At 54.0% G+C, this 25,903-nt stretch overlaps 1 protein-coding gene across 5 annotated transcripts in view; it reads left to right on the forward strand.

Annotated features, from left to right (window-relative positions):
- CTBP2 (C-terminal binding protein 2) overlaps positions 1 to 25,903 on the forward strand; it is a 164,145-nt gene that overhangs the window by 116,324 nt on the left and 21,918 nt on the right. The window contains exon 1 of one of the 5 annotated variants that reach the window (XM_079899728.1): positions 8,349 to 10,535. The exons of the other annotated variants lie outside the window; for them this stretch is intronic. Within the exon in view, the coding sequence (XP_079755854.1) occupies positions 8,864 to 10,535 (1,672 nt within the window). The 5' untranslated portion in view covers positions 8,349 to 8,863. Of the gene's footprint in view, positions 1 to 8,348; positions 10,536 to 25,903 lie in introns of those variants that run through there. 5 annotated transcript variants of the gene reach the window in all.

Genomic DNA, 25,903 nt, shown 5'->3' on the forward strand with positions numbered 1-25,903 from the left:
ATCACTGCGAAAGTAACCCAGAAAAGCATTTTCTGGAGCCTAGGTTTGTAGAACTGTAATATACCACAATGGGCTTGCTGATGACTTTTTGTTACAACACCTTATTGTGTGTTATGGTACAATAAATCACTAAACACCGTTCTTTCCTGTTGCTTTTGAAAATGTAATTTGGAAAAAAAGTAGATATTTCATCTTCATTTTGCTTGAATGTCTTATATGTGTGGAAAAATGGTCCTGAGGATTATATCAGCTGAGCTGTAGTCAGTCCCCTTCATCACATAATTCAGGAGAGGACTTCTTTCCTCTGCAGGAACAAAAGAAATGGTATGAACCTCCTTTTAAATAAACAGTCGAATTCAACATTCCTTACCTTTGGGATGTTCTTATGAGAACAGAGAATAAAAGGCGGTGAGGAAGATGGGTGGGTTGGTTGGATGGATGTGGGAGAAATAGAGGCCAACCTCTATTGTCTATTAAATTGTCTAATAAACTGGTGTCTATTAAACACGTAGTTATAAATCCTGGGAATCTTTGTCCCCAAGAGGACGAGAAAAGTCAGAAGATGCTGCAGGGATGAGGTGGAAGAAAACATTTTTCCCAGTGTCACTGTGCTCTTCTTAGTGGGATGAGCTCGCCATTGTGAAAGTACATCTCAGTGGACCGTTCCCCCAAGAAAGTTCATTCATGGTCCCAGAATATTCAAGAAGCAAAGATGTTGTCTAAGAGCTTCTAGGTCGTCGAGGTGGTGGAAGTGGTGAGGGTGTCCAGGCCAGCTGCGTGCTCCCTGCAGGGAGGACTGGGGTGAGGGGCGGATCTCATTGCCTGGCTCACACCCATCAGAGCCCACAGGGCAGGACTGACCTGTATTTCCCCACGGGAAGAGCATAATCTGTAGACTCAGGCCAGGATCATTTTGTCTTTTATTTGTGTGCTTTCTGTTTCACCCGTCTTAAAAGAAAATGCATTATAGAATCACTACTTGTTTTGTTTTTTAAAGCACTCGGAGCACCTTACCATGAAACGGCGTCGAGACCATCTATAGGCAGTCCACAATTATTTCTAATAAATGTCTTTAAATAGCCCCAAAATGTAGATCTTAAAAATGGGATTCATGATGTTGCTATACATTATAATTATATGTTTGGATGAGGCAATTATGTACATTTCCAGTAATTACGTGATTAGTGATAATTACATTAGCTATGTAAATATACAATAGTCAACCAGACATGACTTAAAACTCTGTAGTATAAACGAATATAATGAAGCCACGTCGTGCTCAGGTAAAGGATCAGAAAAGGCGGGGGACAGTCACGTTGAAACTTCGTGGACATTGTTTGTGAGGGAGAAATATCGGGCCCTGGTTTTAAGATAAATCTGGAGCGCGGCGCCTCCCCGGGGTTCCCGCTGTCACCTAAGGACTGGGCCCCTCGAGCACCCACACCCGGCCCTCAGCTTTCTGCAGATGCGAGTCAGGTTCCAGGTTGTATTATTTCTCCATTGTTCCTCATCTGTGAAATGCAGATTTAAGTTACTCTTTGCACTTGTTGACTTGCCGAGGGGCTCTCACCTCGGTTGGTGGATTTTTTTAAACTCCCCACATTTTTAAAAGCAGCCTGTTAAGGCAGCTCTGTTTCCACTTTGGGGTTTGGGGTGTGGTGACTTTAGTCCATGGCCGGGTGTGGGTGTTTGTCAGTGTCTGGGTTTTGTTTTGCAGCTGTTGCTCTGGCTCTCGCGCCCACCGGGGAGGGTCACGCTCTCCCCTAGGTGGGCGACACCTGTCTCTGTGCCCCTTGGGATCACGCCTCCCGAGTGTGAGCTGCCTGCCTCGTCTGCTTTGCTCAGGGTGCGTTTCATTTTGGTCATTTGCAACTTTGAGGAAAGAGGTCTGCTCCAGGCCTAACAAACGCCTCACGGGGTGCCAGCACCTCCAGGCCAAGCCTCCTTTGTCAGAGTAGGTCTGAGGACAGCAAAGTGACCTGGCTTTGCAGAGCTGGAGGCCCGCAAATGGTGCCCCACATGCATTCAGAGGCTGTCCCACACAGCTCAACCTAATCACAAGTGTTTGGGGTGACCGTGATGCCAGAACTCCAAGATGTGCTTTGCTGCCAGCTTCCCGCCCTCTGAGCCCTTTTCCAGAACCTTACAAATGACAGGCGTGGAGTGAGCCTCCTGTCCTGACTGACTTACACTCAGCTCACCAAACCGTTATTTGATGAGCGTCCTGAACATTGATGGACTCCCTTGCTCTAGAGCTCAGGCATGCCCTCTGTCTCCAGAGAGACCTCGGGTGGCCCTTTTGAAAGGCGGGCTCCCCTTCCAGGTCCGGGGAATGACCTCCTGGGTACCAGTAGTGGGGCTGTGCAGTAGCGGGGGGAGCATGTTCTGGACATCGCTGTGCACCTGCTCGCCGCCGTCTCCACACTTTCTGTCCTTCTTGCGTGGACAGCAGAGGGGCTGGAACACCCATCAGCTTGTTTCTCAAGTCCTGGGAAACGAGGGTCCTCCCTTCCTGTTCGCACTCTGGAATGGGTGAAACAGCGTGGACGATCAGTCCTTTCTTGTCCTCAGAAGGTCTTTAAAGCCTGTCTTCTTACTGTACAATCAGGGCCCCGGGTGAGAAACAGCGCTGCGGGCCGGGACAGTGTGGGTCCCTGCCAGGCAGTGTCGGACGTTGGGGGCTGTTGTCTTCCTCTGCTGTCTCTGCTCAATGCCCACTGTGCCCAAGTCCTTGCAAGTGAGGGGCTGTGCTTGCTTCAGCCTGGACCTGGCCTCAGAGGCTGGGGCGGCCATGGGTCGGGGCTCCCTGGTGATCGTGTGCACCTCTCTGTCCTTTTCTCCATCACAACATACTCTCCTTGAGGGCAAAGACTGGCTGTTGCCACCAAGTCCTGTTCCTCGTACAGAGTCCTGTTCAACAGGTCAGTTTTTACAACCCGTGAGTCAAACAAATGAGCTCATGATGAATGCAAGAAGGACATGTCAGGAGGGGACAGGGCTCTGCCACCTTAGTGAGAAAACCATGGGATGTCTCTGCAGGTGGATTCATTCCCTGGATTATCTGGTACTCTCGCCTTTGATAGGTGGCAGATTTCTTTGGACTGGGGACAGAGTGACAGCGGGGGGGGGGGGGACTGAGGAAGCTTCCTGGAGGTGGGTTATTTGAGCTGGACCCTGGCGGGTGGAAATGACTGGGACCTCAACCAAGGTGAGAGGAAGCCATTCCTGATACTCAGAACCCAACAGAGATGAGGAGTCATAACACAGGAGCGTGTTGGGGTGAGAGTGGCAACGTCAAGGGGAGTCGGGTCACCTGAGATGCTGAGACTTTGCAGGAAGAGCTGTTATTGGAGGGAAGCAGAGGTCACTGAGCACCAGCCTGAGGCGGACTTTGCGCCAGGTGCTGTCAAGGATCCAGGAAAGCCTTTGCAGGTAGATTCTGCCCTGTGCTTTGCCCAGGCCCTGCGTCCGACCTGGGGTCTCAGCTCACGCCTTCTGCTTCACCGGCACATTCAAAACATGCCATAAAAGAGACTTTTTAATCCCATAACATGTGGAAATCCAGCCTGATTTTCATAATGCGGCTCTCACTAAGTTTTATCATCCAGTCAAGAAATCAAGTCAGGAGCGATGCGCAAGCCTTTGTTTTCACTGAAAATGGCTAAATCGTGAGTTACGGGAGGCCTGGGGCTGTTCAGAGGGCAGCTCATTGGGTTGCATGGCCCCACCTCGCAGCTTGGGTTTTCTCTGGAGGGCTGTGCTGATAATGTAAAGCCTCCCGCTCCAGGTTGGAAATTAGGAGCCCAAATCCTGCATCCGAGAGCCTGTGATGCCGCGTCGATCCTGGGATGCCTGAAATGTCTGGTCGGTTACGGTAATGTTGTCTCTGTGCTCACGTCACTTAGACGGAGGCTGTCTTAAAGGCCTGCCAGACCCTATTTGCTGTTTTACTAGTGTACTTGGGGTTTGTGTCCCCCTCTCTGATTCAGACTAGCCAAGTAAGTTGCTTTGGTAGGGGACACTGTGGAGACAGAAGGAAAGAAAACTTTTTTAAAGGCAGAAAGCTGTTTTTAAACATAAATTCTAAAGCACTTGACAGAAACAAAAACCCAACACAGCCTGTACATATTTAAAAGTAGGAAGTGGGATGTCATGGGCCTATTTTTGGCCGTCTCTGCCGGAAAGCAGAGTGTAACCCACTAACCTCAGCAGTGTCCCCCAGGAGATGCTGCCCCGTGGGGGGCAGAGGGCGAGCGCGCTGCAGCGGCCTCGTCCTGGCAAACAGCAGGCGCAGGGAGGCATCTCGGGGGCTTTCTTATTTCCGCCTTTGCTTTCAGAGCTGCCTTGGGCTCCTGGCCCCAAGGACTGAAGAGCCAGGGGATGGAAAGCCTCAGGCTAGTGTTGGTCCGGCACGGGGAAGGCTGGCCAAGTAATGCTGCAGAGTCTCCTCCTAAGAAGGGGTGAGCATCCCTTGCCGCCAGGCCGGCGGAAACGGCACAGCTGTCAGGGGACAGGCAGTCAGACCCAGTGACCTTCATGGGAGTCTGGCCTTGAGATTCGCTGAGTCCACCATATGCCTGATGGTTGTTGTTGTTATTTTCTTTGTTTTAAAGAAAGAAGTGAGGACTAGACCCCAGAGCAGTCCTTCTATTTCCCATTCTTTTCAAGCAATTTCCCAGGTCGTCGTGTTGATCAGAACATGACATGCTTGTGGGCAGTCTGCCCGAGGACTGCTCGGTGGAAGGGACGGATGGTCGTCTGCCTCCTGGATTTCCTTCCCTGCTTTTCTGGAACTGTCTAGGTCATCTCAGAGTTTTCAGGTCTCTACAGTCGTGAACTGATGCCTCATGTTGCCCGGGGAATTCGACAGTCGGCTCTGGGGGGTGTTGCTTATAGCCTTGAGGTTCCTGTTCAGACGATTCTATAGGGTCAGCTTTACCTTGAGTTTATTTTGTCTGCAAGAGAATTTGGATTCGCCTGTTCCTCAGTTTTCAGAAGGTGGCACTTTCCTTTATGCAATTTTCTGTAGTGAGACTCTTTGCAGGATTAAAAAGTTAAGTCTGAGAGACTCATTAATCTTTCAGATATTGGTCCTATCTCGCTTTATTTAGTCAACATGAGATTTTTCAGAAAATCAGCCCTTTCCTAAAGACTGCGCATAAGCTTTAAAAAAAAAAAAATCTGCCAGAGTGTTTAGAAAAGTGCAAGTCCAGTTACAGGTGTTTTTACCTAACACAGGAAAACATCTGTCATAATATTTGGCGGATTGCAAAGCTGAGGCTGCGTGCGTTTGGGTGGCTTCCAAGCAGAATGGGTCGGAAACTGATGGAAACGAACCTGGGCCTCCTCGTTCTGGGGTGGAGGGTGACGCCTCCCTGAAGCTTCTTCTGCTCACTGCTGTTCTGCCCCTGGCATTACACCTTCGCACCTTCTCAAAAACCTGCTCCTTGTTTCTTGGGGGCCATGGGGTATGCATGCTCTTAGGTAGTCCTGCTGAAGTGGAGGGCTCGAACTGCTTCAGGTCATCCGTAATCTGGGTGAGTTACCAACAGCTACCCCGCGGCAAAAAGATTCGGCACAGATGACTTCTGAAGGGACATGTCTGCACCACAAGTGGCGTTCTGTAGCATTAACGCCACCCCATGTTGTGTTTCTTTATGACAGGAAGGAAGAAGAAGGAAGCATCGAGATGGTATAATACCGATGACGCCTTAGGCTGGTGCCGTCTGTTGGCTCAAGTCTGGGGGCCCTGACTCTGGCGAGGGCCCACTGCGCCTCGTTTCGAGAAGTTGAGGCAGTTGTCTGTTTAGGAGTTACTTTCTGATACTCAAGTGGCTAATTTTATAAGTGACATTTATATTTGGGGTTTGGGGGAACCTTAGGAAAATAACAGAATTACTTTGTTAAAGAGGTTCCCCTTGTCCAGCAGCAGCAGGACTGTTACCCCGGGTCGGTGCAGGGAATTCCAGAAAGCAGAGCGTTGGCTTTTGGAGTTTGAGCTGGGTCCTGTGCACCGTGGCCCTGGGCCGGGTACCCAAGCTCTGCATCCCAGCACCTGGGATGTGACATAATCACTCCTGCCTGTAGAATTGTTAATGGACAAAACACCCAGCACAAGGCTGGGTACAGACTGAACAAATGTTGAAGCCCTCTAATGAGGGTCCTGTAAGGAAAAGAGGATGTCAAAGATGCCCTGTTTTCTGGTCACCTCGAAGGGTCAGGCAGGACCGCTGCAGCCCTTCCTGCCCAGCTAGCCGTGTTCTCTGACCAGTGGTGGAAGGAGGGAGGTGGCAGGGAAAGCGACAATGGGATGGAACCCCCACTAGGAGGCCTCAAAGGCCCCTCTTGGCCAAAAGAGCCAAGACCCGGAGAGGGGGTGACAAGGCAGCGTGGGCTGGAGCTGCCGGAGGGGTCATCAGGTTAGTGTCTTTTCTGGGGTGAAGGTGTGTCCCGCCTGATGCGTACACCAGGCTTGTTTTCACACAGTCTTGTCTGCTTGTCGTCCTTCTTAGAAGGGTTACCGCCGAGACTGCCCCATCTTTCTCCACCCTCCCTTTTCCGGAGGGGAGGAAGCTGCGCCTGGCTCTGAACAGTGCCCCAAAGAGAAAACCCGTCTGCCCAACAGAGCCTGGAAGGGATCTGCTGTAACCAGATAGTGCTGTTTCCATTGAGTTTGGGGCTCTAACGTTTTCCTGTCCTTTTGGATGTATCTTCTAAGTGGACACATCCTCAGGCTCTTGGTGAGATGTGTAAATATTGTCTTGTTTGTGGCCAGGCCCGTTGCCTCTGTCTCCTCTGCCCGGGCCCTTCAGCCCATGATGGCAAATGTGCCAGCAGAGGCATTAGAGGAATTGGCACCGGCAGGCTGCTTTCATAATGGAAACCCAGCGTTTTGCAGTGTGCCTCGTTCATTTTTCTCTTTTTTTCCTGTCATGCATCCTAGGAGACGGAGGGGACTGGGGGAGGATTTGAGTCTCTTTGCCATCTGCCAGGGCTTTTTCCCAGTTCACTTGAGGCCCTATTGGCATCTTTGGGTCAGAAATAGAGGCCATGGTTTGTGTTCAAGCAGCAGACTGGGGTCCCTGTGCTGTGTCCCCAGGCAGCGCCTGGACCATTTCCTCAGTAGTCAGTCAGTAGTCAGTCAGTAGCCAGTCAGCTCTGGCTTTTGGGAACCAGTGCTCTTTGGGGAGTAACATTGGTTTAAACAGAGCTTGTCCCAAAGTTTAATATATGTGCTGCTCAGGACGAGGGGGCACTGCCCTTTGAAACTGTCTTGCGTTACCGTGTGCCTCTAGTTCCCAGAAATGGATTTCTACCCACTTTCCTCTTCACAGTAAATTTTCAGTATTGCTCATTCAAAAAAAAATTTTCTTTTTTAAACAGTTAATTCTCTTTAGCTAAAGATTCTATAGTTGCATCTTAGGTTGAGGGACGTTTGGGTGAAGACGAAACACTCAAGTTTAATGGCTGCAAATATGCACACTGTCCCATTTTTTTAACGTTCTCACTGCACACAGCCCTTGTAGCCTCACGATTCCCAGCTTTTGTTTCCGTTGTGAATTCTTTGTCGTGGAACCTGCAGGTGGAAGATCCCGGTCCAGTCTGTGGTGGTGCTTCTCGGGGACCTGCCTGTATGTTTAAGAAAATGTTTTAATGCTCCTGTGTGGAGCTTCCCTTTATCTAAATACCTGCTGTTCTTTGCATTACTGCACCTGAAGTCCCCGGAGGGCTATGTAAAGTCTTAATCTATGGGAACATGGAAAATGATCCGCGAGATCTGAGCCAGGCCAAGCTTGCTAGAATTCTGCTTTCCTTGCAGACAGATTTAAACGAAGACACGCCTCAAATGCAGCCTCCTCCCTCCCAGCTTTGCTTCATAATGTTGGGGTCTAGTTGTTGACCTCTGTTGCAGTCTTACAATGATAAATTCTAGATTACACGCATGGGTTGTTTTTCTGTCACCGTTGTTGTTTTTCCGGGCAGTATGAAAGGATCCGTGTTTTACGATAATACGGTAAAGAATCCATTTGGACTCGAGCAATGTAATAACTCGTTTGATTCGTAACCAGAGTCATCTCAGAGCCAGATTTCAATATTGGCAAAGCGTCGGGCTGCAGACCTGGCCCATCTCTTGGGGAATCTCATGCTCTAGAACCGTGCAGGACTTTTTCTTTTTATCCCGCCTGCCTGTTCACATTTAATTTGTTCTTAGCCGTGTGCAATGGATTAACGTTTCATCAGGGTAGATTAAGAGTGAATCGACATTAAAGCAGTCTTTTTCTATTTTCCTCCTGTCACTGTCAGGCGATCAGAGGCAGTGGGGGCATCTTCAGGAGGGGGCAGGAGTACTCGTCCAAAAAGTGCCCTGGTGAGGACAGGGGAGATAAGCCGGAGCTTCAGCGTGAACATAAGTCCCAGTTGCGGGTCGAGAGGCCTGGTTGGAGCCCGCAGCCGGTTTCATCAGTCTAACGAGATGTCACATGGAACAAAAGCTTTCGGGGTTTTATTTAGCTCCTAATCCGCACGCTGAGAGAGCCGAGGTCCATGTGAGCGCACCAGCCGGGAGGGGGGCCCGGCGGGCTGGATGCAGCCTCCTTTCTGGGACTGAGCCGTAAAGAAAAGACCTCTGGCGCTACCATTGGAGAGTGAGGCAAAGTTACCGTGAGTGTTGTGTTTTGTCTACTAAGGTTTCGGAGGATTAATAATTTAGGCCATACTTTGAAATAGAAAACCCGCAGTTGGTTGTCCCTGCTGTCTTGGAAGGGATAGAATACAGCCGGGTCTGGGTTTGATGTATGTAATTGAAGATTCGTAAAGAAAGGCTTCCTCCTCTGCCTTGGCCGTAGTCATTTTTTTTTTTCCAATGCCGGTTCCCAGCAGGCATATAAATATCGGTCGATCTCAGAGCTGGGATGCTTCCGGGTGGTACGAGGGCCCCTGGGAGATCGCTGAGGCTCTGGGGAGGAGAAGCTCCCTGACGGACAGAGGCGGAGAGGGACCTTGGTACGAGCGGCCGAACCCTGGGCTGCAGGATGTCACCATGCCCGGGGCCGCCGAGCCCTGCCGCTACCGGGAGGCCTTCTACAACTCGGTGGCCGGAAGGAAGAGCTCTGTTCCCGACTTTGCCTTTTACGACAGCAGACAGGCGGTGATGTCAGCTCGCAGGGCCCTGCTGCCGCGGGATTACTACAGCGACCCGGCCGGAGCCGCCCGGGCCCCCAGAGAGCCTCAGCACCATCACGACCCGGGAGCTGGCCAGCCGCTGCCCGGCTATGGAGCGCCGGGCAGCAGGATGACATGGGAGCCAGTGCAAGGCCGGGCCCCTGTCCTGCAGGACACCGGTCACCTGTACCGGGATCCCGGAGGTAAAATGATCCCTCAGGGACAGCGATCGCAGAGCGAGGCCCCATTGCCTGCGCGGTACTCGGGGGAGCTGGCCGACAGCAGGTTTGGGGCGGAGGCGCCCGCCTACCCTGCCAGCCAGGTCTACAGCGATGTGGGCGAGAGGCCTATGGATTCCGCCAGCGCTGCCAGGCAGGCGGCCCCCACGTGCCTGGTCGTGGACCCTGGAGCGGCTGCTGCTTCCGATGCCAGCCTGCGAACAGCCCCGGGCGCCCTGAACCGAGGCTACGGACCTGCCCGGGAAAGCGTCTACCCCAGGACGCCTTATGAGAATTGCGAGGCCGACCTGTCCGCCTACCGGGGGCCCGGAGGCAGCAAGAGGAGTGCGATGCCCGAGTTCCTGGCCTTCCTGAGGGCGGAGGGCGTGGCCGAGGCCACGCTGGTGGCCCTGCTGCAGCAGGGCTTCGACTCCCCGGCCGTCCTGTCCACAATGGAGGATGCAGACATCAAGTGTGTGGCGCCCAACCTGGGCCAGGCCCGCGTCCTGAGCCGTCTGGCCAGCAGCTGCAGGACGGAGATGCAGCTGCGCAGGCAGGGCCGGGGAGGCTCCCTGCCCCGGACGCGCTCCAGCAGCTTGAGCCACCGAAGCGAGCTCCACGGTGACTTGTCTGGTCTGGACGCCTCGGCCCTGCGGCCCCAGCCGGCGGGGCCCCTGCAGGCGACCTCCCCGCAAGCTGCAGACCCCACTCGCCGCCCCTCCAGCGCGCCATCCCAGCATCTCCTGGAGACCGCAGCTACCTACTCTGCCCCGGGGGTGGGCGCCCAAGTCCCCCACCTTCCCTCCAACTCTGGGTACAGCTCTCCCACCCCTTGCGCCCTGACAGCGCGGCTGGGCCCTACGTATCCCCTGCAGGCCGGGGTGGCCTTGACTAACCCGGGCCCCAGAACTGCCTACTCCACAGCGTACACGGTGCCCATGGAGCTGCTGAAGCGGGAGCGTGGGGCGGTGGCGTCTCCCCTGCCTAGCTCCCACAGCAGCCCCCAGCTCCTGCGGAAGCCCAACCTCCCCCCGGAGCCCTCCACCCTGCTGCCGGCCAGCCAGAGCCTCCACACGCCCCACTCGCCCTACCAGAAGGTGGCCCGGCGGACGGGGGCCCCCATCATCGTGTCCACCATGCTTGCACCAGAACCAAGTAATGCACCCCCTTCCTGCCTTTCCTCATTTGGGACGTGGAGGGGACAGTGGGGGCAGAGATTTGAGCACGGGACAGTAGGTCCTCGTGTTCCTGTTGCTCTCTGGCCAAGCCCGGAGAGACCAACCCTCCCCTGGACTTGCTCTCGCTTACACACACAGTCCGCCGAACCGGGCGCCACGGCCAGCTCGCCAAGCGGCGAGCGTTCTCTTGGGTGAAATAGATTTGTGGTTCAGGCTGACCCACTGGGATGGCATTGCCTCCCCTTTTCTCTAGTTGAGCTCAAGCTGATTTGTGGATTTCCCTTTACAGTAAGGAAACACACTGTGTTTATGGGAGAAACCCAGAAATCATTCCGAACAGGATGAAACCCTCAGCTCACGAGCGGTGGCAGTTTCTCCAGTTCACGTTCAGTGGCTTTGGAGAAGGTGGGATATTTGTCCAACACCTCCCATAAATCGTTCATCGTTCACTTGCCGTTAGAAGTGCATTATAGCATGGAAACGCACCTCTGAAGGGTCTACACAGTATCAGAGGTAGAATTAATCGCTGCAGAGCTAAAAACGGGTGTGCTTCCAGAATTGTGTGTTAAACAAAGCAAGATGTTGAAAGCCCTTAGAACTCCCTGTTTCAGAAACAGACTTAGCCTCACATATTGGAAAACACGGTTGGGAATTCTGCTTACTTGTAGGGAAGAATGTATTTCCAAGTTGAGGAAAGAGAGAAGGATCCTAGCTGTTCTCTTCAAAACACGAGACGAGTGTGATTGAATGCATGTGTTACCCTGGGCGTCTGGATAAAGTTCCAGGTGGGCATCCTCCGAGCAACACTTAAGAATTTTTATTTCGACTCTGGAATCTTTCCTGGCCATTTAAGCTGTAAATCAACTTTCTTCCTTTCTTTCCCCCGTCCTCCCCAACATAGTTTAGAAAACTGAATCTTTTTTTTCCCTGAATAACTAGCATTATAGGGTGGAGATGGTGGGACGAAAATCGTGGTAAAAATAAGCTGTACCTTTTTGAAAATACCCCTTAACTAGCCACGGGTGGGGGCTGGGAGCCTGATCCTGCAGCTCTGAGATACTGCATTCGGCTTATCTGTTACACTGGTGAAGCCGCTGATGATTTGGCGACTCATAGACTGAACTGGCTGTTGCTTTACGTGCTGACCTCCACACACGTTTCTTTCTTATTTCCAAAGGGACGCTGGTTGGATTTTTCTGTTGTCTCTCCCTGTAGATTGTGGTTTTGTCTCATGTGTGGATTTTCTTTTTAAGTCTTATCATAAAATTTATTTGACTTTTTTTTTTTTTTAATCAGTGTGTGACAGGAGGAAAGTCAGACAATATTTCCCAGGCCCTGTGTCTTCCCCTTCACAGTCAAACATTCTTTCTTTGCAACCAACTAATTTGCATGGCGATGACATTTGTTGCTTCAGTAATTTCATCTGATAATGGCTGGGCTTGCAAAGCGGATCTGAAAACATATTCCTTAATTATGTGTTGCTAAGCAACGGGAGGGTTTGGTCATAATCACAGAAAGATTATCTCCACACTGAAGTCCTGGAAAGGTTTTGCTTAAGGAGGACCTGTTAAATTGCCTTCTTTTCTTCTCTTTTTCTGTTTATTTTGCACTGCCTTCTAACAAAAACAGTCGCTGTTATTTGGGTACGGGGGTGAGGGATCTTATTTAAGTTGTTTGGAGTGTGATTGTTAACACACGGTTTTGCAGACCGAGGGATATTGATTTTTGTTTCATTTGCATGGCAGCAAGCCAGTGCCAAGAAGTCTGCAGTCGGAAGTCTGCCAGCAACAAAATTTCTCTGTCAGATGATCTGTCCCGTAGCAGTGGTTCCTCTCATTCCTTCTCGAACGTTCAGTGTGTCATCATAGCCCTCCCCCGAAAACAGTGTGTCAGCGACCGGGGTAGGAGCTTGGCTTCCCCGGGAGCTTTGAGCCTGGGTACATGGCATTTTGTGTGGCAGATTTCATGAAGTCAATAGCCAGATTGGGATCTGTCGGAACCTACAGTCCATAACATACACGGTTAAGGAAACCACTGCAGACCTCGGGTCTAGAAACCTGAAGCTCACAGGGGCAGCCCTGCCGCTGCGGCTGCTGAGCTGAAACGGGAGACTGCGATCTTTAAATCCAGATCGAGCCGCCGTGGACATTTGCGGCACAACCAGCATGAATAAATCTTCATTCTGGTTTACGCTTAACTCACGTGTTTCCCTCTGATCCGGAGGGGCAGGGGATGCCAGGAGTTGGGCTTATCTCCTCTCTCCCTTTGGAGTGGTGAGCTGTTTGCAGTGGGCGGGTTGTTTGTTTTTAAGTGCTTGGTTTTATTTTTATATGCTTTGGGTATTTTAATTTTTTCATCTTTTGTACATTCTTAAAAGTGACTTTCCGTTTACAGTTATTACAAGATATTGGCTCTATTCCCTGTGTTGTACAGCACATCCTGGAGTAGATATTTTAACTTATATTTGCTTTTCTCGGTCCATGAACTACCTGCTTCATCTTGGTTGGCTTTGTTGCTATAAATACCAGGCTCCTGTTTGCTAGTCCGTGGACCGGGCAGTGGAGGGTGACCAGGTGAGGATGGGCCCCAGGGCAGCCCCCAGCCCCCGTGATGCGGGATGAGTGGGGCCGCATGTCAGACCCACGGGAGTATCGGTACCCAGTGGACCTGCTGTCGTTTACACACTGACCTGCTCGACTGGGGCACAAGCTGCGGAACCTTCTGGCAGCGGCTCTAACCCAGCGATGCCCCCTCCCCCCCATGTCACATGGTGTTGACCTCGGCCAAGGATTTGCCGTCGCCCGAGTCCCCCCTGTGCCGGGTGCAGCCGGGTGCATCGCGTGAACAGCGCTGCAGCCATCTTCACGGTTTTGTCCTCCGCAAATACAGCGCCACACACAGGCTGCAGGGGCCTCAGAGCTTCCAACGTGAGAGATGCAGCCCCAGCCCGCTCTCTTTCTGGCCCTTTTCAGTTTCCCTCCAGGCATTTTTCTCGATTAAGTACATCCGTGACCCCCATCTAGTTGCCGGGGGCACTGCCCAAAGACCCTTCAGGACAGGACAGGACAGGGGTGTCTGCAGCCCATTTATACTGGGGGTGTGGGAGAGAGGCTGGTGGTGTCACAGCGTTATCTGTCACCAGAGCTGGTCACTTGCGTGGCAGTGTTGGATGTGATACTGATATCTTGGCACTGGTTTCCAGCACCGTGGGAGTGCGTGCCGGGTCTCCTGGGTAGGAAGTCCCATCAGAATCAGAAGGAGGATTGTTCCTGTCAGGCCCACGCACGCCTGGTGATTCTGCCCGTGTCCTTGCCTTTGGTTTTGAAGGTCCCTCTGCAACGAAGATCTGTGCTGGGGAATGGGGTCCAGACGATTCACTGGTTCTGAGGGTCATGACCCTCAAACCATCAGCCTGGAGGAGGCCACCATGAGGCCCCAAAGACACCCTCCCGCCAAGCCACCTGATCACACCCATTCCCCACCCCCAAAGCAGAGCCCGCCCAAGAAGGGTGGGCTCAGCCAGACCCCTGCCTGTCAGTATGTGGGGACCGTGCCCCTGAGCTGGCCCTGCAGAGCAACGGGATGGTGACACCAGCTCTTCCGTTGTCAGGATCCTGCAGCCTGCCCAGGGAGATGTGTAAAGGAAGTAGACCTCTCCCAGGCTGCGGTCCAGGGCAGGGTTCCTGAGCACAGACCCCTGGGGGCTGGTCCCCTCAGCACTGCCCCAGCCCCTGCCGTGTTCTGGGCTTGGGGTCAGATGTTTGGTGCTCACAAGTGGATGCACCCCAGCCTGGGCTTCAGGTGCATCCCCCCACCCTCCGCCCAGTTAATAAAAGAACAGTTACTGCAGTGTGAACCAAGGGCCAGGACAGGGACGCACGTGGGGAGCCTGCAGCACTCGGGGAAGCATCCCCGAGGAGCGTGAGTGCGCTGGCAGGGGAGGCTGAGGGCAGAGCTCGAACTCCAGAATGACCGTCAAACTGCAAGCGTTGCGCTGGGGCGAAGGGAGAGGACGCTGTCCAAACCAGCCCGAGGGTGGTTGTATGCGTAGGTGTAGCCCGAGAAGGCTGTCGCGGTCCTGGCTGTTGCCCAGTGACTCCCTGGAGCGGGCTTTCTTGAAGAGTGACGTACCTCCACGGTCAGGAAATCCTAGCCACGTGGCGCTGGCAGGGGACTCGTCCAGGGTCACCCAGCAGGACTCGCCGCCTCCTCTGGCCGGGGCCCCCCTCCCCAGCAGTCTCCCTTCCAGATGGAGCCCGGGAAGGAGCCACGTACTTCCAAGGTGCTGACAGCTAGGCCATTCCAAGTAAAACACCTGAAATAAGTCCAAGGTCGATAAAATCGACAGGCTTCTGGTTTGCTTTTGCACTTGGAGGGTCTTTCGGGCTGGCCGCTGGGTGCGGGTTTAGAGTCCAAGGTCGCCCTTTGCTTGGTTCACGCTTCTTCCCTTCCTCACTCAGCGTGCCCCCCTTTGCTGGGCCAGCTTTGAAAGTGGTGCTTTTATCACTGTCATTGTTCCTTGGTTACTTCTCAGGCCGGGAGGCAGGACTCTGGCTTTGGCGCACTCGGCTCAGAGACTCTGGGCTTATCCCACAGCGATCTGTTCCTCAAAGCGGCCTGCTCTGACCTTTTGGGTGTGGACTTGGTCCTTCTGTCCATGGAGGACAGCATCTAGGTAAGCTGTGGCCTGGAGGCATCCCAGCTGCTATCTGTGCCAGGGCAGAGGGCCACGCTGCCAGGCCTGAGTCACAGAAAAGCTTAACGGGCCTTTCACAGACCTGGGTATCTGGCCCCTTTGGTCAATTCGCCTCTTCGGTGGCACCCCACCCCTAACCCTGATGGCTCAGACCCCCTCTGCAGGGGTGTGTATCAGTGATCGTACAAGGAGTGTGATCTTTGGGACTTGTGTTTGGATCCCAGTTCTCTGCCTAATAATCTGGGAATACCCCGCCCCTTACGGGTGAAATGGGCTCCCGGCCACTCGGAGGCTCTGAGGTCATTGTAGGTTTTCTGCCTAATGTGATGTGAGATGCAGAGAAGGTGGTTAATGAAGCTATTCCTTGCTGTGCTTTCCTGCGAGTTAGTTTAAAGGAACTGATCGGTGTTCTCTCAGAGGAAGATGGGGCTAAGACTGTTGCTGGACACCGGCCAGCTCTGCCCGAGCTCCCGTCACCAGACCCTCTTCGTGTGGCCTGAGCAGCACCAGGTTGCCGGGCACAGGCCGGCCATGCCCTCTCATCTCTAGATGGGCGTTTGGTCTCCCAGTTTTACAGAGTGGCTCTGAGTAATAGAGAGCGGGGCCACACTGGCCTCTGCCTTCAGGAAGTGGACTGTCGGATGTGACATTGGTCTCTAGGTGACAGTTCTGTGTATTAGTATCTCTTTCCAACCCCAACTCCTCCAGGGATGATTGCTTAGAAGAGGCGGCAGTCTCGTCCACAGCGCCAGTTAGATTTTCCAGGGGACACAAGTGCCCGGGCCCGATGCACAGGTGGGGCGAGCCTCGGTGCATTTATCTGCCCAAGAAAAGGCAAAGGCAACAGACCCCCTCGCCACATTACTTCTTCACGTGACCCTTGCCCTTGAGTGTCCACTGGACACTGGGCTTCTCTAACTTACATTCTCCTGGGTGGACCTGGGTGGGCCATGGGGCCCAGGAAGCAAAACCCGAAGTCCTCACTGGCTTTTGGTATCAGACACCTGATTAGCAAATATTTTCTCCCATTCTGCAGTTGTCTTTCTACTTTCTTGATATTGTCCTTGAAGCACAGCAGTTTTCATTATCGTGAAGTCCGGTTTATTTTTTCCCCGCTGGTTGCTGTGGTTTTGGCGTCATCGTCCAAGGTCGTGAAGATTTGTGCCTCAGTTTTCTTGCTAAGAGTTTTGTGTGGTGTTAGCTCTTACATTTAGGTCCTTTTGAACCATCCTGAGTCGACTTGAATCTGGAGTAAGGTAGGGGTCCCACCGCATTCTGCTGCCCGCAGATACTCAGTTGTCCCAACACCGTTTTTAAAAGAGAAAAACCAACATATACTAACATGGAAGATTTTCAGGTGTTTGGAACCTATTTCTTGTCCCTAAGATTACACAAGGCAAGAATTCTGAAGCTATTTGACAGGCTCTTTGCTAGTACATGGGTTTATTTAAGTTTAGGAAACGGAAATAATGCTTTAATCCGTAACTGATTAGCCCTCGTTAGCAATATAGAAGCTATATTAACTTAAGTGCTGCTTAAGTTAATGTGCTGCTGGGTGCGTTTTACCCACCTCTGAGGCTGGCTTCCACAAAGGACTTTTTTAGTTGTTTTTCATGTAAAGGGGGAAAAAAACCCAAGACTGTGGACTTTTACTTGCTCCCTCCTGCTCAAGGAACAGGAAGGTACATGGCAGTTAAATTTAGCCAAACAGTGGTGCTCAGCATATGAATAAAACACCCTTTGCCAAATTGTTCGGAGAGCATAAAATCAAACCTGTAAACACTCGTCCCCACTGAGAGGGTGGGCGGTTCCTGGGGATGCGATCTGAGTGCGGTTGAGAACTGATCCCAGGAAGAGTTTGCAAATGTGAGCGGAACAGCTTCTTGTTTAAACGTGGGAGAGCTGGGTGAGAAAACTCTGGTGCAGAGTTTGTACTAGTAAATGAGGTCTCTGGGCTGTGCTCCCGGGGACGGGAGGAGAGCCCGAACTCACTCTGATGCCTGTGTTCCAAGCGCAGCTGTGTGCAGTGCTGGTGAGGCCGACGGGGAGCGAGTCCTCCCGATACTGGCTTGGTAGGAAAAGATCGCCCCCCGCAGGGCTCAGAGGGAGCCCCTGGCCCCAAGTTGCCCCCAATACGCCTCTTGCTCTCTACCAGGACTGGGGCTGGAGAAGCCAGCCTTGAGCGCATCTAGGGCTTAACCAGCCCAATAAATAAGAAGAGTAAATGTCACCATTCTGCAGCATTTGACCACAGTTGTCTCATCTGAATTCCCAGGAAGACTGTGGGCATTTCCCCTTTCAGGATGAAAATTCTGAGGCTCAGAGAGGTTAGCACTCTTCCCCAGGTCACACAGCAGGACAGGGATTTGGGGCCAGCCTGTCTGACTCCAAACTTGTGCTTGGTCGCTGTGTCATGATGAACCACTAAGCACAGCACGTTAGGACAGCATGGGAAATTCAGCAGTGGTATGAAGTCAGGGAAGGGCGGGGGACACCAGCCCATGCTGGAAACCAGGGTCCATGTCAGCAAGAGGAAGTGAAGAGGGTGATTCCAGAGTAGGCGTCCCAAGGTGCTCTGAGGCTCACTTCCCCAAGTGTGACATTGGGAAGATGGACCTACTTACCCCCTCAGAGAGCTCTGAGGACCACATTCCATGGGCTGGCCCTGGCTTTGCACATGGGTAAGCTCAGTGCTTGTGTGGCCCCAGGGGCACCTACTGGTGCTTGCCTGTCCCTAGCTGGTGCCCTGCAGGGCTGCACTTGGATCCATGCTGTTCTTTTGCAGAGCCAAGCCCCTTTCCTCTGTACTGTGCTGCCCTCTGGGAGAGTCAAGGAAATTAATTCTTCTGTGTGATTAAATGGAATGTAAAATGTTCTTTGGTCCTAAGAGGATTAAAGCCTGGCTATCAGGAAGAGCTCTAACACACACAAGGGTAAAACTGAGTGGATGGAAAAATAAGAACAGGAAAAGATGAAGCTGGGTGATAAGGCCAGAGCTCGACACTCTCTGCAGTCCTGTGCACAAGGATAGGTGAGAATTTCACTCTGAGCTTCCTAGCAACCAAAGTAAAGAGGGAAATGAGATCTCTTGAAAGATTCACATTGCTCCTAAGATGGGACCAATGAGCCCTTTGCTCAAAAAAATCCTTTTGCTGAGCAATCACGAGCTGAATTTCTCCCGCCCTCAACAACATGCCCAAAGATTCAGCATCCGCTATAGATGTGCAGTGTTCCCTCCCCATCATGCCTCAACCTACACCCTCCCATTCACAGGCTCTACTACCTTGTGACAACTTCCTGCATCTCATCTAAAAATTTTGTTAAAATTTTTACCAGGGCCTTATCCAGTCGAAGTTGATTAGCTCATGGGTGCAGGCTTGGGGCCTGGCTGGGCTTCTCCTGCAGCAGACAGCTGACTGCCTTTCCAGGGTGTCTGCTGCTTCCTTGGCCCAGCCCTTGGTGGGCATTGCCAAGTCCACAGGGAAGTGGCGATTCTTCTCAGTTGAGGGGGCTCTGCCTGGGGAGCTGGATGCTCTCGCCAGCAGCCCAGCCTGAGCCGGTCCCTTCCCCCTCCATCTACGGTGCATAAAGCTCACCTCTCAACCTAACCGGCTTTTCTGCTGGGGAGTCGTCTATTAAATGCTCTATATTTGAAGGAATAAATATGACTTCGTGATGGGTTCTAGTGTTTTCCTACGTACTGGGCTTTGAGCCTGGATCGCTTTAGACATAAAGTTATAGAGGAAAAGAGCAGGGCGGGGACGTCCAACCAGCTGTTGCACTTGGGAGAATTGGCTTCCTGGCTGCTCTGGGGCCTAAGGGCAGCACGCTTGGCCTCTGGCCTGCCGGACAGCAAGCCTGTTAAAGGGTCCTTAGGAGTCACTTTCCTTTTGGATTTTAGAGCCACAGGAAAAACTAAGTTATCTGAAAGCCTTGCGCTTCTTCCGTCTCCATCCCGGCCTGGTGGCTGCCGTAGCTAAGAAGCAGGGCGGTATTTTGTTTTTATGGGCCCTTGGTCCAGGCAGTACAGTTAGAAAAATAAGCCTGAGTGTGCGAGGCTCTTCCAGTGGCCTCTAGGGAGAAGGGCATCTTGTCTGTTCCTTAGGGGTCCTGGTGGAGTCGGTCCATCTGATTCCAGGTGGCTAGCCAACCAGAGAGGCAGCAGCCCAGGAGGGCTCAGGGCGTGGAGCACGCGTAGGCCTACCTGCTCTCCTAGTGACGCGTGTGCCGTGGCCCCCTGTCGACCTTGGCCCGGCGAGCCTGGAGGGCCAGTGTTGTTCCACTGCTGCTTCCTGTGCTTTGGAAGGAAGGGCCCTTCCAGGCACCAAGAAGAGTGGGGTGTCCTGGCTTGGTTGGCACCCCCTCCAAGGGGTTCCCTGGCCCCGGTCTGTCCCGACAGTGCTGAAGCCCACCTGCTGGGTGCCAGGCCCCTCCAAATGCTCACCTGGAGAGGGGTTGGGGCAGGTGATTTATGCTGTTAGTGGGTTGACTGCAGCCTCCACTGGTCCCACCAGCCCGGCATGAGCCCATCACAAACAAGCTGGTGGCGCCCAGGTCAGTGTGGGCCTGCAGCACCTGCGTCTGCCAGACTCCTGGCATCCGTTTGTTCTTTTCTCATCTTTAGTTCACTTTATTTGTCTTAAACATCCCCTTCTGTTGTTGCCATGGACACATTTTTAGAACTTGAGAAATAACTCAGTTGAAATACCCAGTGGCCTCCGCTGGCGGTCCCCATGCCGTGGGCAAGGCCTTCCTGGAAGTCCCCGAGGCTCAGAGGCTCAGCGCATCCCTTCTCAGCCCCCGGCCAGGGGGAGACACCGGTCTGGGCTGCTCGGCTTCCCCACCCAGTGTCGGGGCTCCGGGCAGGGCGTGGATTTCTGAACACCTCCCGCTTGGGGGAGGCTATGGGTGGAGAACAGACTTTGTGGGCCTCGCATGTGGTCCTTGGAGTTGCTGCTGAGTTTGGCGTTGATAAGAGAACCAGCGATTGCTCCCCCATCCAGGACGATGCTCTCAGGGCGGCAAAGCACCGTCTCCTCTTCCGAGAGGAGACAGTGACCCAGCAGTGCCAGCACGGGTGGCTTTTCCTTTGGTGGTGGCCACACACTCACGAGGATGGTCTCCTACCGCAATGCCCTGGTGTCCGGCACCATTAAAGAGCTAATTGTTAAATGAATCTCTGCGCAGTAACGGAAGAAGGTGGCCGAGGAGGCTGTCTGGGCAGGGCTCTGCGCGCAGGCCTAGCGAGATTGCCCAGCACTTGTGGCGAAGGGCGTGGACCGGGTTTTCCCCAGGCTGACTGAAACCTCAAGGAAACAAACATGGTAACTCGCTACACACTGCGGGTGTTTTCTAGCAAGATGCTGCCGTGAGGAGCTCTGTCCTCTGACGAGGCCTGATGGCCCGACCGTCTCTGCAGTTACTGTTTAGAAGGGACAGACCGTGTCCTCCCTCCATCTAAGGTGGTGACTGGGTGTGAGAGGCCCACGACACCGAACAGCTGTGGGTCACCTGGGCCCCGGCTCTGTCTTGTCCACATGGCCCAGAGCTGGTCAAAGCTCAGTCCTCTGAGCTCATCCAGCCCCGAGGCCCTGAGGCTCCAGTGCCGCAGCCCTGCCTGGCCAGAGGCCACTCCAGGTTGCTCCTCGTAAGGACGGTCCCGGAGGGCACGTGGAGTCCTGGCTTAATCCTTTCAGGGGCAGAGCAGAGGTCAAGGGCCAAGCTGACATCTTCTGGACCAGGTTTCTTATCAGCCGGGCCCCTGGGTGTAGCTGGGTCTTAGGACTTTACAAAGTGAGTGTGTGTCCCTGAGAGTGGCTGGGGGAGGGGCCGTGTACTCATGGGTCACTTTCCCCCTGTGGGGGCTTTGACTTGCCTGCATGTAGCCTTCCCGTCTCCATGGTTCTGCGGGCTCCAGGGGCGAGCAGCAGACCGGAGGGGCTTGGGGTGGGCCCTGGGCGCGGCTTAGCTCGGGAGAAATGGGTGGAGGGTGGGGGGGGCTTTGTTTCTTCCCTGGCGCCACAGGGTTACATTGCATGGCAGTTACCACCCCAGCGATTGACCCTTAAGGCCTCAAAATCCAGAGTGACCCCCAAAGGGGAAGGTCCATCTCTACCACGAGAGACAGCAGACGATGCTTCTTGATTTATGATTTATGAATTCCCAGCCGAGCATCTGTAATTGGTAGGCAAGCCAGTGCTGGGGTCAGAGGGGGCACCTGGAGACCTGCCTCAGCCTACTGAGGTGAGAGCACCTGTCTGTCATCACAGTGGGTGGGTCCCAGGGCCGGGCAGGTGGCATCTGTCGCTCTGTCAGCGTCAGGCGTGTGCAGTTTGATCCCCAGGGAGATGTAGGAGTGACATGTGATCGTCCGCGGTGAGCCCTGGGGTTGAGGCTGAGCCGCTGAGGTGAGACGGACCTGGCCCACCACGTGGTCACTCTGTGACCTTGGATGAGCTGCTCTCACCGCACGGTCTCTGCTTCCTCGTTGGCAGGACAGCAACCGCTCTCAAGGAGTTTGCCTAACACGGGGTTTGAATAAGTGCAAGAGAAGCACCCAGCGCAGCAGCCCTTCTAAACAGGCGAGAACCCACGGGACTGGCTTCACCTCTTCGTCCTGGTGCCCCGTGGACAGTGTCCTCATACCTGCTTGCCGTCTCCCAGCTACCCAAACCTGGGGTTGCCTGCGTGGGGGGGTTTGGGGTGTGTAGGTGATTTTATTGATGCAATGAAGGATTGCGAGTCAATTAAGGAGAAATGTCTGAGGGCAGCGGAGCCAGCTGCGTGACTTACTACTTCACAACCTGAGGCTGGTCTCGGGTGTTTCCCAGCTCCCAGGCACGTCCCTGTTCATTCTGGTCTGATGACTGTGGTGGAGGGACCTCTGGGCTGCAGAGCGCTGTTTTAATCTGCAGGTGACGCTGAGCCATGGGGGGGGGGGGGTTTCTCTCCAGCGAGCTCCAGAGCAGCTCAGGGCTTGGAAAGCGCCCTAGAGTTCAGAATCTCAGGGTTCCCGACTCGTAAGCTGGGACCAGAGTGGAGCGCCACCACGGGGGAAGGGCAGGCCCTGGACGCCCACCTCACGGCCAGTCTCCGCCTCCTGCTGTGGCGCTGGTGGCCAGTGGCTGGGGGTAAAGGTGGGCCCTGACCAAGGAGCAGTGGTGAGCTTGGCTGGCTGAGCCCTGTCTTCGGGTCAGTGCCCTTGAGGAACACTGAGACACAACGTTGAGGATCCTGTCAGTGAGTGGCCTGGGAGCCCCCTTTTGCCCTTGAGAAGTTCATGGCCTATTAGCTGTGGTCTAGGGCGAGGTCCTGAGGCTCCTCTCTTGGACAGGCTCAGAGGAGCTGCCATAAGGAAGGAGGGCCTGGGGGAGGCACAGGCCACTGGGGTGCCTTCTGACTCCTGGCAGTCCCGGTGGAGACAGGGCAGTCCCGTAAGAGAATGAGTGCCAGGGGATTCTATCGGAGCTGTTTGTTGGAAAGGAGGTGCAGAGCATGTGTGCTCCCGGCCAGAAGGGGCAGCCAAGGTTGTCCCCCGCCCCAGGCATAAGCTCCCGGTCACTTGTCCCTCCAGGGACTGTCCCCCTGTGTTGAGAAGCATGCAGAGGTGTGGCCTCACCTGGACGGGAAGCCACTGGGTGCTCGCACCTGGGGATCTGCTGTTCCCCAAGCCCAGAGCCTCCAGCCCTTGCACCCAGGCCACGTCCCTTTATCCCTCCGGTTCTGCAGGGCCACCCATGTGAGGCTGGGCCTTTGAGGGAAAGCAGACCATATATCACGTTTCCCCCAAAGCAGAAGCAGGGCCGAGCGTCCTCGGCTGCTTTGAAATGTGTTCCTTGGCGGCGTATTTGCTTTTCGGTGACGCCCTGCATGGTTCTTTCTGGCCCGGTCAGTTGGGAGGGAAAGAACCTGGTCTGAGTGGGTGCTGTTTGCCCTGCCCCCAGTGGGAAGCACCAGCTTTCCAGACAACATCAGGCGCTTCTTCAGGGCAGAGGGCTTCACCAGGAACACAAGAGGCTCCCTTGGGACTCGGGAGGGTGAAGGAGCCCAAACACTGACGACCAGGAGCCACCCTGGAAAGGGCGCATCCGCGCGGCACGGGGGGCGCGTGGGCTCCAGGCAAGCCCGCCCGGCCAGCGTGCAGGTGTCTAAGAGAACGGGTTTAATCAAGAGATAAAGGGTTCTGGTTTTGTTTTTAAGCTCTGCTGGGCAAAGGAAAAGTATCGCTTGCTTTTCTCTGTTCCGGTTCCCCAGTGTGGTACGGACCCTGCACCGTTCAGGCTGCCGGGACAGTTTCCCTGGGCAGCTCTGAGGAGTCAGTTAAAGTACAACAAATGCTTGTCTTTCTGGAGGTACAGAAGTTGTACTTTTTTTTTTTTTTTTTTAACTAGATGATGTGCGTCCCACAAGTCTAGACCTCTGCTTAAAGGACACACCTCATGCGTGCACGCTGGGCTAGCAGTGTTCACCCAGCAAGCCTTGAGTGGGGAGGGGGCAGCGGCCGGGGCTCTTGGGAGCCTGGGAGCCAGCTGCCTGCTCGGCCGGCTCTCTGCCCAGCTCTTACCTGAGCTACATGGCCTGAGAGCATCTCACTTGGAGGCCGTGACTCGTTAAGAGCCATGTTGTATTTAGGAAACTAATCTACTTGTCAGCGCACTCTGTAGCCATCTGTGGACCGGGCCTCCAGCTGCTTTTGCAGAGAACACTAAAATCAGGGCTGAGGAGTGGCTTCAAACCAGCTGCCCCCCCGCCCCTGCCCCCATGGAGCACACCCAGCCTGCCGGGAGCCCCCTTAGCGTGGGTCACCCCCAACAGCCCAGCCCCTGGGTGCTCAGAGGGCCTGGTGAGGCCACATTTCCCCACACTTGTGTTCTTTCTTAATAGCTTTGTTGAGACGTATAACTCAGACGCCTGTACCATTCACTGAACGTGCCAGTGTCGTGGTCATTAGTATATTCACAGCTGAGTAGAGGAGCCCGGCTTCCGAAGACCAAGTAGCATTCAAGTTGCGATAGTCGTAGTGAGGAGAGGGCTGCGTGTGCAGTGACCGCTGGGCCTCCTTCCTACCTGGCTGTAACACTCATCACGGGGGCCTGTGGGCAGTGCCTGCACAGGAATACTTCAGAGATAACTCGGGTTCTGCTCCAGACCACCACGATAAAGCAAATGTCACAAATAAAGCAAGTTATACGCACTTCTTGGTTTCCAGGTGCGTACACAAGTTATGTTCACACTATACTGTAGTCTGTAAAGTGTGCAACAGTGTTGTCTTTAAAAAGTGTTCGCACCTTAATTTAAAAATATGCAGGAAATGGTGACAGTAGACTTACTCAACACGGGGTTACCACAAACCTTCAGTTTGTTTTAAAAAAACAAAACAACAACGCGGTATCTGCAAAGTGCAGTGAAACGAGATGCACCAATAGTTGCTGATGCACACAGTGGCGGCACGGCCATCTGCGCTTTCGTTACAGAGTATTTCACTCCTTTTTATTCCCCAGTGCTGGTTTTAAGCCAGGTTGTTCTGTCGTCAACCTTTAATCCCGCTGTTTTTCTAGTACTTGACTTGGGGCTAGCGCTCAGTCAGGGTCGAGTGAAAGTTTCCTGCTGGGCAAGGTTCTAGATGGCTGGGTGTGTTGGCACTGCAGCGCTAAGGTTAGCTGGCCTGTGCCCACCCCTCGGGCGCCTCAGGAGCCCTGTCACCTTCCCAGGCCTTGGTGCCCTACGTGCGGAGCGAAGAATAGAAAACTTCCTTCCAGAGAGGGAGAGACTGACACGAGACTCCCAGTGACCAGGCCGTATGATTCAGCATCAGATAGGGCTTCTAGGGTGTTCCAGGGGAGAAGAGCTGGGGGTTCATTCAGGAAAGTGAGGAGAGAGCTGTTTCAAAAGGCCACACCAGAATCCTGAAACCACAGTTGCCCAGGCCTTGGAGAAGGGCCCTTGCAAGTGCCGTGGGGGAGAAGCAGCCTAACCCATCACTGGGGGAGGGAGAGAGAGGCTCCGGCCCTGACATAAGGATCCTGTGACAGTGAATTCATCATTACTGAACTGTCCGCAGCTTGATCCCTGCTTGGGGCACCTACCCTGCACAAGTCCATCCCCTCTGGGATCTCTCACCTTGATCTGTCCTGGCAAGGCCTGGGGCCAGGCCTCGGGGGGTTTCTGCGGCACTGGCGATGGGTCCCTGCTGGTGGAGGACAGGTGGGCTCACCGCCTTGGCCTGGCCTTGCTGGGCACGTCAGCTAGCTATTGCTTTGTGGCCGATCACTCCGGAACTTCCTGGCTTCTAGGCAGCTGAGCTCAGCTGGGACTGGCCTCCCCACCTCAGCTGGGACGGCTGGGCCCCAGCCCCAGGGTCCTTCCTCCCAGGGCCTCCCAGCTCCCAGCTAGTCTCAGGCTCCTGTGTGAATTTGGATGGTGTGACGCTGACCCCGGAGGCCCAGCCTTGGAAGAGGTGCCGCAGCACCTCTGTCACTCTGTGTAGGTCAGACTGAAGTACGAGGCCAGCACATTTCCTGGGGCTGGGGAGGTGGATCCCCCTCTTGGCGGGGGGAGCAGCAGAGTCACACTGGGAAGGGGGCAGGTGTCACAGGCCATCGGGAACAGTGCCAGGTACAGGTGAGGTCCTTGCTGTGAGGGGGTGGGTG

This window comes from Stenella coeruleoalba (genome assembly GCF_951394435.1).
Source record: "Stenella coeruleoalba genome assembly, chromosome: 16".
NCBI lineage: Eukaryota > Metazoa > Chordata > Mammalia > Artiodactyla > Delphinidae > Stenella > Stenella coeruleoalba.